General features: G+C 46.6%; 1 protein-coding gene across 1 annotated transcript in view; it reads right to left on the bottom strand.

Moving 5' to 3' along the window:
* MDP1 (magnesium dependent phosphatase 1) overlaps positions 1-11,815 on the bottom strand; it is a 79,828-nt gene extending 68,013 nt beyond the window's left edge. The window contains exon 1 of the mRNA XM_069633980.1: positions 11,251-11,815. Within this exon, the coding sequence (XP_069490081.1) occupies positions 11,251-11,281 (31 nt within the window). The 5' untranslated portion in view covers positions 11,282-11,815. The remainder of the gene's footprint in view (positions 1-11,250) is intronic.
* Between the last annotated feature and the right edge of the window lie 3,153 nt (positions 11,816-14,968).

Below are 14,968 nucleotides of genomic sequence, written 5' to 3' on the forward strand. Positions count from 1 at the left end.
CCCCATTGAACCATGGCAGACCCGTTACAACACCGGCACCAAACATGGTGCTAATAGTGCCATGGTTTAGCGCCGGTGTTGTAATGAGGGCCACTGTGCTTAGTTGCTCGTCTGTGATTGGGTGGAGACAGGGCATGGCCATGCAGGGTTATTTCCCTCCCATGAGCTCCAGCCAGAAGCTCACAATGGAATGGTTGCGGTTGTCTGGAGTGATGTGCAGGGACTGGTTGTATGGGTTTTCTCGGGAACCACATCCCCAGAATTTGACTGGGAAAATATCTGCCTAGGTTTGAGTGTGGTGGCCACCACTGTTAAACTGGCTCTCATTAGTGCACATGCGCATGATTAGTAGCTTGGGGTTATCCTCTACCCTCTGTTTTAGCATATAACCTACAATCTGCACCAGGAACTTGGTGAACTGCTGGGATTCAATCTTTGAGCTTCCAAGAGAGACGATTGACTAGAAGATGGCTGTGGAAGCTCTGTGCCAGCATCTTCTGGGGCTCTAAAAATCTGATGGTGGAGCTCTGGCTCTCTACTATTAGTAGAAACCGTGATTGGTGCTCCTTTGCCTTGATGCCCTGAGAACAACTGGATCCTTTATTTAGGAAGAGATTGTCACTTCCCCCCACCCCATTCTCCAGACTCCCCTGTGCTGCTTCATCCCTGAACTATCTACCACACACACCCTCCTGTTGTCTTGGTGTCGCCTCTGCTGCATCCATTACTCTGAAAATAATCAGTACAGCGGGCTCCTGCTCTTGTCCTCCAGGTGTGGAGACCTCATGATGCGTGTCTTGCTGGACTTCCTGTGAACCGCGAACAGTGACCCTTGAGCTTAAGAGGCGCCTTTGCTGGATCTTTGAACTGTTGTCGCTGAGCTGCTTGTGCCACAGCCAACATTTCTTCAATGGATCGCCCAAACACAACTGGGCATCAAGTTTTGCTACTCTGTGGTTGGGGGGGGGGGGGGTCATCTGCTGCTGACCCTACTACTTGGTTATCAGACTATGACAGTCTGGTTGCTGCTCCAAATCCCCCTCCCCCGCTATGCAAGTTCTTCATTGGAACAGCTTTGGCTGCTTTTCTTCCTCATGATCTTTTGAAGATGTCCTGATTCATCTGGAAATGTTTGTTCCGTTTGCCTGTGGCTGGAGCCTTCCTTTGCTAAACTAACCCAATTCAAAACCGTCCTTCCCTGCTGGTGACCACACTACTCATCTCTAATCACCCAACCTCGGGCATGGGGAGAGCACCTCGTGAACCAAACTGCTTCTGGTGAGTCCTCTGATCCCTCTTGGAGTCTCCTTTGGTTCTGAACTGCGTTCAGAGGCCAGTCCAACAAACTTTCACTCAACTCTACAGGATTACATTGGTCTTTGGTTTTCTAAGAGGCAGGGTAATTGTGATTGTTGCCTTTTGGATATACTGGATTAGACTTCTAGGGGAAACAACCAGGGGTTCTAGCCCCTACCCAGGCAGCCTGGCAAACACCCACTGACCGCAGCACCTGAGATAGCTAGTTAGAGCAAGGTTTGAGACCGCACTAAGCCTGCCAACCAAAATACGCAAGAAGGTGAAGGGCCAGGGGATTCCATATATCAGGCATCCTATTTCTGGAGCCTAAAGTTCCTGCTCCCATAACCCTTAGCACTGTGGTTATGATAAAGAGTGGAGTCATCAGACACACCCTCCCTCCCCTGCATCTACTAATTCATAGATCATCATTGTACACAACGTACAATGTATCTACTTGAGAGAGATGACGAGAGACTTATTGACAGAGGCAAATGGGCAAGTGAAATGGCATCTGTCTGGGTTTGGTGAGGAGACTATACTTTGCCATGATAAGCACTTGCAACCTTTGCTACAACTTCTATTGCTTTGGTATGGCTGTTCATGCCCTTGTATCTTGCTAGGAAATGTTATGCCTTGCTACATGTGGTATGATTGTTTGCATCTCCCACTAATCGGCTCAAGATTCTACCTTCTAGCTCATACTTTCGTGCTCCAGGTGCCCCACTGCGCTTCTACCTGCTGGGATGTTCCCCCATGTGTCCCAATGTAATTTTCCACCTGCCCCCCTCTGATGTTTTGCTCCCTGGTGTCCCACTGTGATGCTGCCCCCTGGTTCAAAATCCAATCAGTGCTCCACTGTGTTGTTTGCTACATGATTACCAATGTAATTTGCATGACAGGCTCCTAGATACTGCACCTTGACCTATTAACATGCCGAGTTATTCCTACGGACCTGTGACGAATCCAGGGAATTTGTCCATTCTCCCCCAGGGGAAGCCTCCCTCTTTGGGACTAAAGAGGTGAGCCTGCTATGCAAAATAATCCCTAGGGACAGGGCAAGTTTGAGACCACTTGGGTTGATCCCCCCACCCCCTTGAGGACAAGGAATGTCCAAAGAGGTGTTCCCCTTTCCTAAGGACAGAGTCCAAAGCATTCATGGGTTACAAAGGAGTTGAACAAGGTTACCAGGTACAGGGACCCTTTAAGGTAGATGGCTTGGTTTCTGACTCAAGTTGCTGCCCCTCACTAGAACCAACAACCAATGATTCTTTCTATCCGCTCTGAGGATGAACCCAAATACACCTGCCACGCCAGAGAAAGAGAGAGACCTGGCCGAAAAGCAGGAAACGCCGGCCTCTACCGGGGCGCACTGGAGCAAGTCCTTCCTCCAAAGGAGGAACCCATGAGGAAAGGGAAAGCCACACAGTCGTGGGGTCTGGAGCAACCCCCGGCAGCCCATGGGACACTGCCGCTCCAACACAGGTAAAGCCCGAAGGAACCAAAGGAGTACTGGCGGGAAAACCATCTGCCGCTCAAGTGAGTAACCAGAACCAAGAAGCAGACTATGCAGTTCGCCACCAGGACTAGCACACAGATATACGAAGGCTAGAGAGACCGCTTCCCCATTCAAACAACGCTGCTGGAGAGAAGGTATGCAGCCTTGCACAAGTGATGGGCGGAGGGCAAGGAGGCTATGCAGAAGCCCATGTAGGGCTGATTACCAGAAGATCCCAGATGGGGTTGCACGAGCAGACAAGCCAACCAGAGCTGAACAAGCCTATAGCCCACATAGTGCTGATAAGCCAAAGACGTCTGAAGGGGGTAAGCAAGCCCGCAACTACAGCAGGGCTGAGCAAGCCCATTGCCCGCACAGGGCTAAATCGCCAGAAGATCCCTACAGGGGGTAAGAGAAAGTTCAAGCAAACCATGGCCGAGCATGGCCGTAGCCCAAACGGGGCTGATAACCAGAGTGCTCCAAAAATCACAACAGGAACAGGATCAAACAGGCCCGTGGTCCACGACAGGCCGATCATCAGAAAACCCAGACGGAGGCGAGGAAAACCGAACCCAAGTGATAACCAAAGTCGACCGAAACAAGCCCTACACCAAGCTGAGGGTAGAACTCTAGTTATATAACCAATATCCTGAGACAAGCCATTTTCTGTGGACATTGGACAATACTAACCAACAGAACTGTTTCTATTTATTACATCCCAGAAAAGGGGATCAAATTAAGAACTGTTTAGACTAACCAACAAACCTCTTTGTGCTATCAGTTCACTGAGACATATCTTTAGTTTGTTGGAATTCCCAGGCCCAGATCTGGTACAGACTTTTGAGAACTCTGTGGTGGGGGTCAGAGAACCAGTCATCATATATATTTATGAAATGGCAGGCATCCAAAGAAGTGTTCCTCATGCATATATATATGTAGGAAAGTCCATTTCAGCCAAGTCACACATTCCACAACGCCACCTAGTAGCCATTGCTCGAAGTTCACCTCCAGTTCTGAGCCACAACAGCAAAGCATTGTGGATATGCAAATTAGCTCAAATGCAAACCTTTTTCTCCAGGAAATTGTCAGGGCTGCACTGAAAGGGTTTTGTCAAACCTTTTTAAACCCACCATAACGTTCTTGGTGTTGTGAAAACATGGCCAAATGCTCCAACCACAAGGCTGTCAAGACTATACTGCACTAATGATCCCCAATAAGGGTGAAACAAGGTATGTAGTTGTCCCGACAGCCTTGCAAATGTCTGTCTTGGGTTAATTAAGCTATGCATAAAGTAGCACTGCCCTCTTAGACAAAGACAATTTCCTGGAGAAAAAGGTTTGCATTTGAGCTAATTTGCATACCCACAATGCCTTGCTGTTGTGGCTCAGAACTGGAGGTGAACTTCCAGTGTTGGATACTGGGTGGCATTGTGGAATGTGTGACTTGGCTCAAATGGACTTTAAGCACTTGCCTTTGGGCTCCTTTACCCGGACTAGCCCAACTACCAATGCCACATTCCAATTGCCCTGCGTAGTTCCCCATTTTTGGTATTGGTTACGCTGGCTGCTCCACGCTTACTCCCCCTTGCCCCCCCAACACCCTTCCACTCTGACTGCCTGCGAGGCCCAAGACTTCGGGTCCTCCCCTTGCCGGCTTCCCCATTGTTTGCGCTACACCGAGTGGCTTCTCGTCCCTTCAACAAGTTGTTTTCTAGCCTTACCTGGACCAATCCCAATACCTTTGGGCGGACCGTCAGCAGTTATTTATTTGCATTTTTAAAGCGCTCACAAAGCCCTGGGGCATCGAGGCGCTGTTACAGGAATATGTCTCTTAGTTGCGTATTTATAACGTGCTTAATACCCAGAGGTTTCTAAGTGCGGACCTGGGGATCGAACCTGTGTTGCTTCGTGTCATTTTGTTCTCAAGGTGAGCACGTTGCCGCTGAGCTATCCTCCCCGGATGAGGAGGAGTTATTCATCATTCAGAGGTTTTCTGATAAGTTCCACATATGCTTTGCTGTTTTCACCCAGTCCTGCTTCGAGCTTCACTCTTGCTATGGAAGATTGTAACACCTTTCTGTCTATTAGACCATTGCTTTGAGTATATGCCAGTTATGCCACATCTTTCTACCCATTTGTGAATGTTGACTGGCTTCTGCTGCATCATGGTTATACAGTGTGAATCCCAAAGCGGCAGAAAACCATTTAATAGAAACACATTTCATAGTGTTCCAGTTATGCATGACTATCACAGCAGTCTATTTTTCTATGTGACAGGACACTGCCAAGTGTGACAAAGTCACAGTACAAACATTGCATCCAATCTCCGATCCGCCTGAGAGTAGGGTTGGCAGTACGAGCCCTGAACTATTCCTTAACCCCATGTTTTGTTTTACAGAGGACTCAAAATGCGGGGCACTGGAATGGTAAGACAGAAAGCTTCAACTCAGAGTCAGAGGGGGGGGTGCTTTGCTCAGAGCCTCTTGGCTACCAAGGTCTCTGCCTAGCTGATTTGAGGGCTTTTTCAGCAGATTCTGGCGAGATGAGGGCATTCCATAAAGATGCGCCAACAGTGATGTATTTTCTTTAGACTTCTTTGCTTCCTTTTTTCTGTGTGCCATTTATTCGTTTATGTATGCTTTTTGATTAATAATAGGGCGTTTAAGAGCCAGTTTATCATTTAGCTAAGAGTGTGTATGTGTGAGTCATTGCCTCCCTGCGTTCAAGGTTTTTCATTCAGTGTATTGGTGAGAGAGTCCATGCACACTTTGAAAAGCAAAACACCCTGTGACAGTGCAATTGCAATTGGTTAGAAACTACCAGCCCCAAAAGAAACAGGGTATTCCGGACTACATATGCCAACATGCATGCTGAAGCACCACAGCACCTACCCCTTCCCCCCTTCCCCTGCACGTTCTGAACACTCACAAGACATAGTAGGTGCGCCCCCCCCTTCCTGTTATTTTCGCTATTTGTACTATTAATTCAATTATTTATCTTTGATGGAATTCTTTGTCTACCTCCCCTGTCACCATGTGGCCGCTTTGAAACGGTTTTGCTAATTATATAAGAGCCAAATGACCAATAAAATAAAAAATTAAATTAAGGTTTATAGATCCAAAACCCAGAGCAGACTCCAGTTAGGGAATGATATGCTATGGGGAAATACTAGCACATCCAGAGAGTCAACCAGGGGTTGACTTTGGGGCCTCAAAGGGAAACCCCTGATGCCATAGCAGCAGCACATGTCAAGGAGAACAGTTTCTCCCACCCCTGCAGCTTTTAAAGAATCCCCTCCCCAAAGAAAAAGTGATTTTTACACAGGTTTGAACTTATTAGAAATAAGCCTGTCCATCGTGGTGGCCTTTTTCTCATCCCATCAGAAACCCACAAAACAAACCTCTGCGCAAACAGACAACCAGGAGGCAATGCAATATGGCAAAAAGCCTTTTAAAGACTTCCTGCCCCCCTGGCTTGGACTAGGATGGTAGTTAGCCAATCAATTCAAAAAGCTGCATCAGCTAATGCGAGAACTTTGAGGGATTTATAACACTGGTTAGGAAACAGTCGTTTTTGGGCTGATAGCAGAGGAGAGGAGTCCACTAAAAAGGCCAGAGAGCACCAGAGCCCTGTTAGCCCAGAAGAGGGGTGTGCTCCAGTGAAGATGGTGGAGGAGCCCCCCTGAACTCCAGAGGAGGGGTCTGCTCCGGTGATCGGGAGAGAATCTCCCTCAACCCCAGAAGAGATGTGTGTTCCGGTGGGGGGAGGGGGTTGGGGGAGGAGAAGGGCCCCAAAAGAATGAGACCCCAGACCCAAGAAAAGGGAGAGGTTAGGAGTAGAGAGCGAGAGAGTAACTTTGGCTCCAGAAAAGGGGCTGTGTGGCAGAATAGGAGAGTCCCGTGACCCGGAAGAGGGGATGAGAGTGAAAAGGGGATGAGAGTGAAGAGTGTGTTTGAGCAGGACACTATATCCCTGGGGAAATGAGAAGGTCACTATATACCAAGGTGTGAACTAGTGTGCAGGGCACTGTATCCCTAGGTGCAGACTAGTGAGCAGGGCACTATATTCCTGGGTGTTTGAGGGTGAACAGGGCACCATATCGCTGAGCGCAAGACCGAGGGGGAAAAGCCCTTTGGCCCCGGAAGAGGGGAACAAGTAAGAGGAGAGCCCCAGTGAAGGAGAGGACATTTTGGGACACTTGACAAAAGCAGGAAGCACAAAAAATGCCAAGCAAGGCTGAGAACACTTGTACTTCCCAGACGACGTGGTAAAGACTGAATGCTAGAGCAACCTATACAAGAGACCTTCCGGCTTGGAACTTTCTGAATGTTTTTTTGTTTACTGTCCTTTATTTATAATCTTGAGCTTAAGGACTACGACTCCCAAGAATCTTTGTTATAGCCACCCTGAACAATTTTCCATGCAATACTCTTATGTTGGACTTTGGTTTAATAAAACCTGTTAAACTTATTCTGGTGTCAGGAGTTGCGTGTTCCCTCTGGCATGTTGTAAAAGAAGAAGGGACCTACTTGGGTAGCCCCACCAATGGGTACTTACTGTGAGTGATGGGTTGACAGAGGCGATAGAAATAGAGAAAGGAAAAACTGAAGAAAAATCAAGGAGTGATGCAGAGGGGTGAATTACATACAATAAAAAGAGGTGAGGTAGTTAGGGAAGAATCAGGAACGTTTTGCAGACAAAAGGGAACAGTATATGTAAATTAATGATAGAATGGAAAGAGCTGACTGAGAACCGGGAAGAGCTTGAGGTAGGATATTGAATTTCAGAGGAGCGTAGAGGAGTCCAGTAAGGAGGGAGATGAGGTCAGCGTGAAACTGTTAGAGTTTAAGGTGTCAGGAGCACAGACAGAGGTCGCGGTGAGAGACCTGGAGAAACTGAAAATGAAGACTCTGAACAATCAAGGTAAGGGTAGGACAGAGGTAAAGATGAGAACACATGGGATAGATCAAAGATATAGTGGAGGAGGAGATAAGAGGTAGTCAGGGGCAAGAAAGAGACAACGGGGAAAATGAGTGCCAAAGGCGAGAAAGAATCTGGGATGGATAGTTCAGAAATCCTTCAAAGGATCTGTAAGAACGGTGGGTGGAAGAGAGGGCTTGGGGATAGCAATGTAAATGGTTAGGAGTGCTCTATGTGCAATATGGATGGGCGACAGGGGGAGGGGTTGCAAATGGGGTGATTCAGAAAAAGATCAGAACAAGTGGGCAGATAGAGACACCCTCTCCATGCTACACTTCAGGAAGGTCATGAAGACCCAATTCTTCTAATAACAACTTGATAATCATGGATTACTCCACTCCATCCAAATGTCCCCCTCTCTATGCCCGCCACCCATCCTTTCCTCCTATCAATCCCACCTAAATCTGATATTCCTGCTACTTACTTTTAACCCGCAGATACACACGTATGTACAGCGCTCCGCTCCATTCCTTCCCAGCTCGGTAGGCACTGTATAAACCCCATCCCATATAAACATACACACATACAGAAGAAGGGTATGTGTAAGAGCCAAAACCGAGAAGCGAGAAAGATAAGCAAACTAGTACAGAAAAGAGCAAGTAGGACCAGAAAGGCAGGAGTTCGTTATATAGAGAAGGAGGCCAGCTGAGGGAGGGCAGGGAGAAAAGGGAGGTTTGAAGGGGGAACTGAACACATTAAAGTGAACGAATAGGACACCTCAAGGCCCGAGACATCAGTTTGGACAAGGAATGTGGTACAGAAGTCGAGCACCTCTGGAGCCACTGTGCTCTTGCAACGATAATGTAATACTCAATAAAGTTAGGGCATGCCAGTAGACGTAACAAGAAGCACAAGGCATTGGTGCCCACTGCATTATCCACAGCGCACAATGGCCCTGGGGGAACCCAGCACAGGTCAAGCGTTGGCACCTTATGCAGCCACAAGATCCCACCTAGGGAGGAAGGAGGCGGGGCAAGAGTGAGGGCGGATAGAGACTTAAAGAAGGATAGGTGGCAAGGAGAAGGAAGGAGGGCATACGCTGGGCAAAGATCCAGAAGTGTTAAAAACAGCACGTGGAAAACAAACTCTCCTTTTCACATGCTGCAATCACACATGGAAGTAACGCACCTCTCTGCGTCAAGCTAAACAAAATGACAATGTATTTCAACAGGTGGTTTTACAGTGTATCTGGTCTCTCATTTATAGCAGAGTCAGCACAGTAGAGGTACATGGTGTGTCCAGGCTGGAAGTGTTGACAGACCACAAGGGATATGCAGTCACAGATATAAAGAGCAGGCACTGGGACCCAACCGCTGGAAGGCCACAGGATCGAAAAATCAAAAGTTGGCACCCATAGTGCATAGAAACTGCCCAGCGAGCGACCCAGATCTAGGGAAGGGTGTGCGTCATATTGGTTTAGATCCGGGCCAGCCCACAGGGGCATTGGGGGAAGGCACAGGTCAAAACTTGGGCTCTGGCCTTACCCTCATCTCTGGTCAGTGCCTGCTCAAAGCAGGGGCTGACCCTGTAAAAATATATATATCAACAACAAGTATTTCGAGGCAGTCTAGGAAGGTCACTAAACGCACAAAAGTGAATACAAAAATAGCCAAGCACTCAAGACCGTGCTAAGTTTTGTAAACGTAGCTTTATTTAAGTAAAAAGTGCATCGCATACATACATTTCAGAATTAATATGGAGACCCTGCGGGTTCAGGGTGTCAAATTTGCATATTAATTTAGCCTAATTGGCGCAACTTCAGTTCTCTGTTGCCCAACCACTTGTAATGCGGTATAGTCTAGAACGACATTACTGTTATGTTTTTGCGCAAAATGTGACGTCTGACGATATGTTAGGTGTCCATTTTGTATGGCTCTATAGTGTTTCAATATGCACAGCTTCAACGGTCCTATTGCGGAACCTATGTGGTGTAAGCCCCAGCCACATGTAATCACATACACCACAAATTTAGTCAGACCGGTAATTCTGTGTATTTTAGAATGCTTCAATGGTGCCAACAATGTATGTTTTGTATTTTCCGGTGATGTCATTCTTATAGGAATTATTTTTATCTTTTTGGTCACAGAATGTTGGCAAGTATGGATATAGTGCTGACAGCACTACAGAAGCGTGCTTCCCCCAACTTCCAATCCGTTCCGGCCACCTGACTTCCTGTCCCACCCAGCCAGGGACAGGACAGGAAGTCAGCCGGGCGCACTGTTGTATGCTGCGCAGCAGCGTTAAAGGTAAGTGAAGCAGCGCAGGGAATGGGCCAGAACAAGATGGAACATCGCCCAGGCAAAAAACGTCTTGCCATATCGCCGGACCATCCCCCAGAATTGTCAGGACTCGGATCCTGCATCTCAATGAGCAGACCGTTCTCAGAAGAATAAGCATGGCACTGCCTAGTCTTCTGAAAGCAGTCTGCTTGTTGTAGCGCAGGTTGTTCACGTGCGCTATATCCCACAGAGCACTGCCCAAGTCCCAGGGGCTAGCACAGAACACTACCAACCAGAACTGTTCTGAAGCTGTATTATCACAAGTATTGCAAGCAGAGTAACCCGTTCTTCAACACTTTTTTCCAGAAGCTTCAGCACTGGAGACTGCATGTGAAAACTGCAAAAGCAGTCCAACTGGTCTTGCAATTTACAGACATCTCTTTGCTAGGGTGAATATTGAGACCAATCAAAACAGAAGTCTATTATTTCCTCTAAAGGGTTTCTTAATGAATCACTATAAGACATGTTTACCATTTAAAATGGTGCACATTTATTATGTTGCCATAATGCTCTTTGCTTTTATGCAAATCGCAAGGATTGGGTTCTATGAAGAGATGCTGTGTTGTGCAACCTGACCAGGAGCTACGCTCCTTGGCCCCACCCCTCCAAAGAGGGGACCAGTTTGCCCCTGTAAAAACATTTTCTACCACACACTTCAAAATATACTGGCGCTGGTCCCCCATCCACAACATCATGCTCCTTTCCCTGCTCTATCCCACTTTACCCTCGCCAACATCAAAACTCTCCCTTCATTCCACAAAATCATAGATGTGAACCTCCTCCACCAGCTCCATTTCTCACTTCTCATCCCCATGTCACATGTTTTCTCGGCACCACCCCCTACACAGCTTTGCTTTTACGGGCCCCAACACGCCCCCGCCTCACATCATGTGTTTGGTCCCTAGTCCCCTCAACCCTTTTCTCGCCCCCACCCAACATTTCTGCACCACCAGCTTCTCTTCTACCCCAGGCACGCCCCCACCCCCTGACACAGACGCCTCCTGCCTTCGCGCGTCCCTTTCCCTGGTTCAGTCCTAGCCAAGAGATCTCCGCCTCGCTCGGCTCTAGGTGTGCTACAATGTGAAGAAATGGAACGGAATTAGTCCTTTCACTATCCCATTTACTTCAACCCAAACATCATTCATTCTTTCATGCTCCCATCGATCTCTTTCGCCAGGGACAGCAGCCATTTCCTTACCCAGGTCAAAAACAACCAGCTTCGGCGACATTGCAGATCGAGTGCCCCTCTTGAGGGCGAGCTGTAGAGAGACCCCTCGAGCCCTCTCGTGGAGCGCGCGGGTGGCTATACCACACCCCAGGGTCTCGCGCTTAACGTCGCCTGCACTACCCCTTTCGACGTTGGTCACCTACACTCACACTGTCTCCTCCCTCCACTCTGGGGTCTTGGACTATGTTCGTCGCTCTTGCCCTGGATTCGCACACCCCCGCCCCCTTCGGCTCTCATACTCCGGGGGTCCCCCACTATCTGCGTATATGTCTCCCACTTAAGGTCTCCTCTTCATCATCTTCGATCTTTCCGTTGGGTCTGACACTCAAGGATTCGCCTCGCCTCACCCTCCGATTCTTACTGAGGTTTGCCAGCCTAGCTCTCTCACATGCGCGGTACCTTCTTATTTAGTTCTTTATCGCTGCTCGCTGCTATACTTTCCCCCCTTCCCTGTTCCGTGTCTGGTCATTTAGTCTCACAAGCTTTCTTCTTCCTGTTTCCGCAGGAAGACATGAGTCCACTCCAGTAACCATAGAATCACTGCCCAGGTTGTCTTTCTTCTTCTTCTACCCATATTTTTTTTTATAAACAGACTTTATTAACACTCTAAGCATCCAATACGGAAATCGAAATAAGGTATAAACCTGGAATGGGTGGCAACATTATATTATGCCGCCCCCCAGCGTCTCATTTGATCATGACATGCAGTTAAGCACATGATCTGCTTGCTCCACAAGTGACATGTATTGACGAGGACCGTCTGTTATAACAAAACGTTGGGATTACCTTTCGGTAATTATCATTACCCTTAGTGCTAAATTCCTCGCCCCAGTACTTAATCTGTGAGGCTCCCGACTCCATTACAGGAACCCTTTTCCAACTTTAATTTTCTTTTTCGTTAGCTACATGAAGCCCCACTTTACCCAGACTGTCACAGTTCCATTCCACATTAAAGTATGCACCCAGATTCTATGGCAAGACAGGAGGCTCATATTATGTATTACAATCTTTACTCTGAAACCACAGCAGCAAAGAAAAAAACTTTTACAAACAAAAAAGTTGTAAAGAACAGAACTAAATAGAGTTCAATGTCAATGTAGGGGAGCTCCCCAATCCATCATGGAGGACAGGTCATGCCCTGCCGGCGACTAATGAGCAGGGACCCTTCCTTATATAAGTCCATTACTCTAATCCCAATTCCTCTTTCTTTGCTGCTGACACCACAGAGCTAAGTCACCCCTTTCAGTTGTGTCTCGCATTGTTTGTCAGTAGAAGGCTTTATTAGTTTAAATATGGTATATATTGTAAATATGTGTTAATTACTTTTATTATGAAGGAATTTGTATGTTGATACATTGTATCTGGATAGCCTCGTGCGGCCGTTGGTTTCATTTTGGTGTCTTTCAGAATGTTAGCAAGAAATTATGTATTACGTTTATACCTCACGTTTCAGCTAAAGCAGTGGTGCAATGGTTGAACTCAAGAGTTCAAGAGAGCTATCTAATTTATTTCTTCTTTAAAAATCTCTCGTGCTTGTAAACTCAGGTGTTTCTAAGCTTGTAAAATGTATTTGTGGCATTTGAACTCGCTCGCGTCGTTCGAGCAGAAGCCCGGTTTCTCTCAGGCGTGCGCGAGCAGTGTTGTTTACACTGTTCCCTCTTTCGTTTTGCCTGTGAATCCAGGCGTATGGTTTATTGGGCGTGACGCCCTTTAGGCGCACGGGGCTCTGGTTTGAATTCGTGCCCCTTGAGAGATTTATGGTCACCTGGGGAGTCCAGGTGCTGCAGGCTTTGGGTTTGGCCTGCCCCTGTGGCTTATGTTCGTAACAAAAGCCTCTGTTTCAGTTCTGAGGCAAGTTAGCTCAAGGATAGAGCTACAGGTCTCCCATGCAGGAAGACCCGGGTTTGCGGCCGACCAAATAAAGCGCATGTTTATTTGTATATTTTTATGTGTTTTAGAATATATATTTTAAGATTAGATATTTTAATTATTATATTTTAAATAATTATATTTTACAATGGAGGTATTTGATTGTCACCTTGTTCGCTCAGTTGAGCATGGATTTCCTACTGGGCATTTGGTTGGTTCATAACTTCTTCAGAAAGATTATAGCACAAACATTTTAATATTAAAAATGTGGTTTTGTCCAAGGTTTGTAATTTCGTATCCCTGGTGACACAATACATTTCCTTACCTTTAGAAGAATGTATACTGTTAGACTGTGTATTTGTTAGGTCAAAGTCTGACCATCCAGCGCAAGGGCCCGATGCACTGGCAGTCTGCAGTTTTTATTTTCTTTGTTTATTTATTTATTTACTTATTTCTTAAGTTAGGTAATTTGCCTTCACTGTAGTTGCCATAACCTGCTCGGTTTCAGGTTCTGCCTGAGTTCTAATGCGAGGTTACTCCCTCGTGTACTGCTGATTATCACGCCCTGCTCGGGCGAGCAGTTGGAGGTGCACTTGCTCAGTGTATTCCTCCCTTAAGGTCTGCAGCTTTATTTAGGTGCTGCATATGGCAGATGTCATTTTTTTTTTCCTGTAAACATGCCGTATCCTGCTCGGTTTCAGGCTTTCCCTGGATTCTATTGCGAGGTACCCCCCTCGTGTACTGCTGGTTGCCACGCCCTGCTGGGTGAGCAGTTGAGGTACACTTGCTCAGTGTACGCTTTTTGATAAACAAAATGTTTAAGTGTTGACTGAAACACATTTGCGTTTTTCAGAATTGTCAGTGGCCCAGATAGCTCAGTGAGTATCAGTTTATATAAGGGCCAGGGGTTCGGACCCCTGTGAGAGCATAACCCCTCTTCTTTGGATATATTTTATATATTATATATTCTTTATTTATTAAGTACTTTAAAGAAAAGAGTGTGTGGAAGTGGTTGTAAACAGACCCATATCTCTCTGATGTTATCCTTTGTCTTTTAGTAAAAAATTCTGTCGCCCTTTACCTTAGTTAGTTTCAGGACAACTCAGTCCTTTCCTTAGGTTTTTATTCCCAACCTCAATTGCTCCACCCAATACCCGTGCTGATTAAGCTACGGTATTTTCTCTCAACATGAGGAAGAAAAAAGATGATGCGTTATGCCTCTATTGAGGTCTGCAGGGTTTAAGGCTCTCTTTAGTGGGGTTGTGTTTTTCTCCCCTACTTTTGTCCCATTGGACATTCATTATTCTATTGGTTTTTGGTGGAGACAGGGTCAGCTTGAGGGTAACTGTTCAGTTTGTTGCATGACAAGTTGAGCAACCATGTTTTACTTGGATGGAGTGTTTGGAAACACTTGATGGTATCAGATAGACAAGTTGCCAAATAAACTTTATGGCGCCTGCCGAATGGTTTTCCTCCCAAAGCTTGGCCTATTGTTCAGCTAACCGTCTAACAGTGTGTTGCAACTTCTCCTCTGCTCGAGGAGTACAAGCAGGCTTCTGTACCCTCATGAGCGTTGCCTAACCTCTTTAGTTATATATATATATATATATATATATTTTTTTTTTTTCTGTAGTGCAGCAAATAGAGTGCTGTTTTTCATATCCGTGCTGACCCTACTGATACAGGTTCCTAATTTTGGAAAGGTGTACATCAGTCTTTTATCCTGCTGAGATCGACACGTGAACACCTCACACCACACAATGTTCGTAGTAGTGATAAGCACCACTCGTATACCTGAGGGTTCGTAGTACTGTATAAG

The sequence above is a fragment of the Ambystoma mexicanum genome, chromosome 13, assembly GCF_040938575.1.
Source record: "Ambystoma mexicanum isolate Mex_15411 chromosome 13, UKY_AmexF1_1, whole genome shotgun sequence".
Lineage (NCBI taxonomy): Eukaryota > Metazoa > Chordata > Amphibia > Caudata > Ambystomatidae > Ambystoma > Ambystoma mexicanum.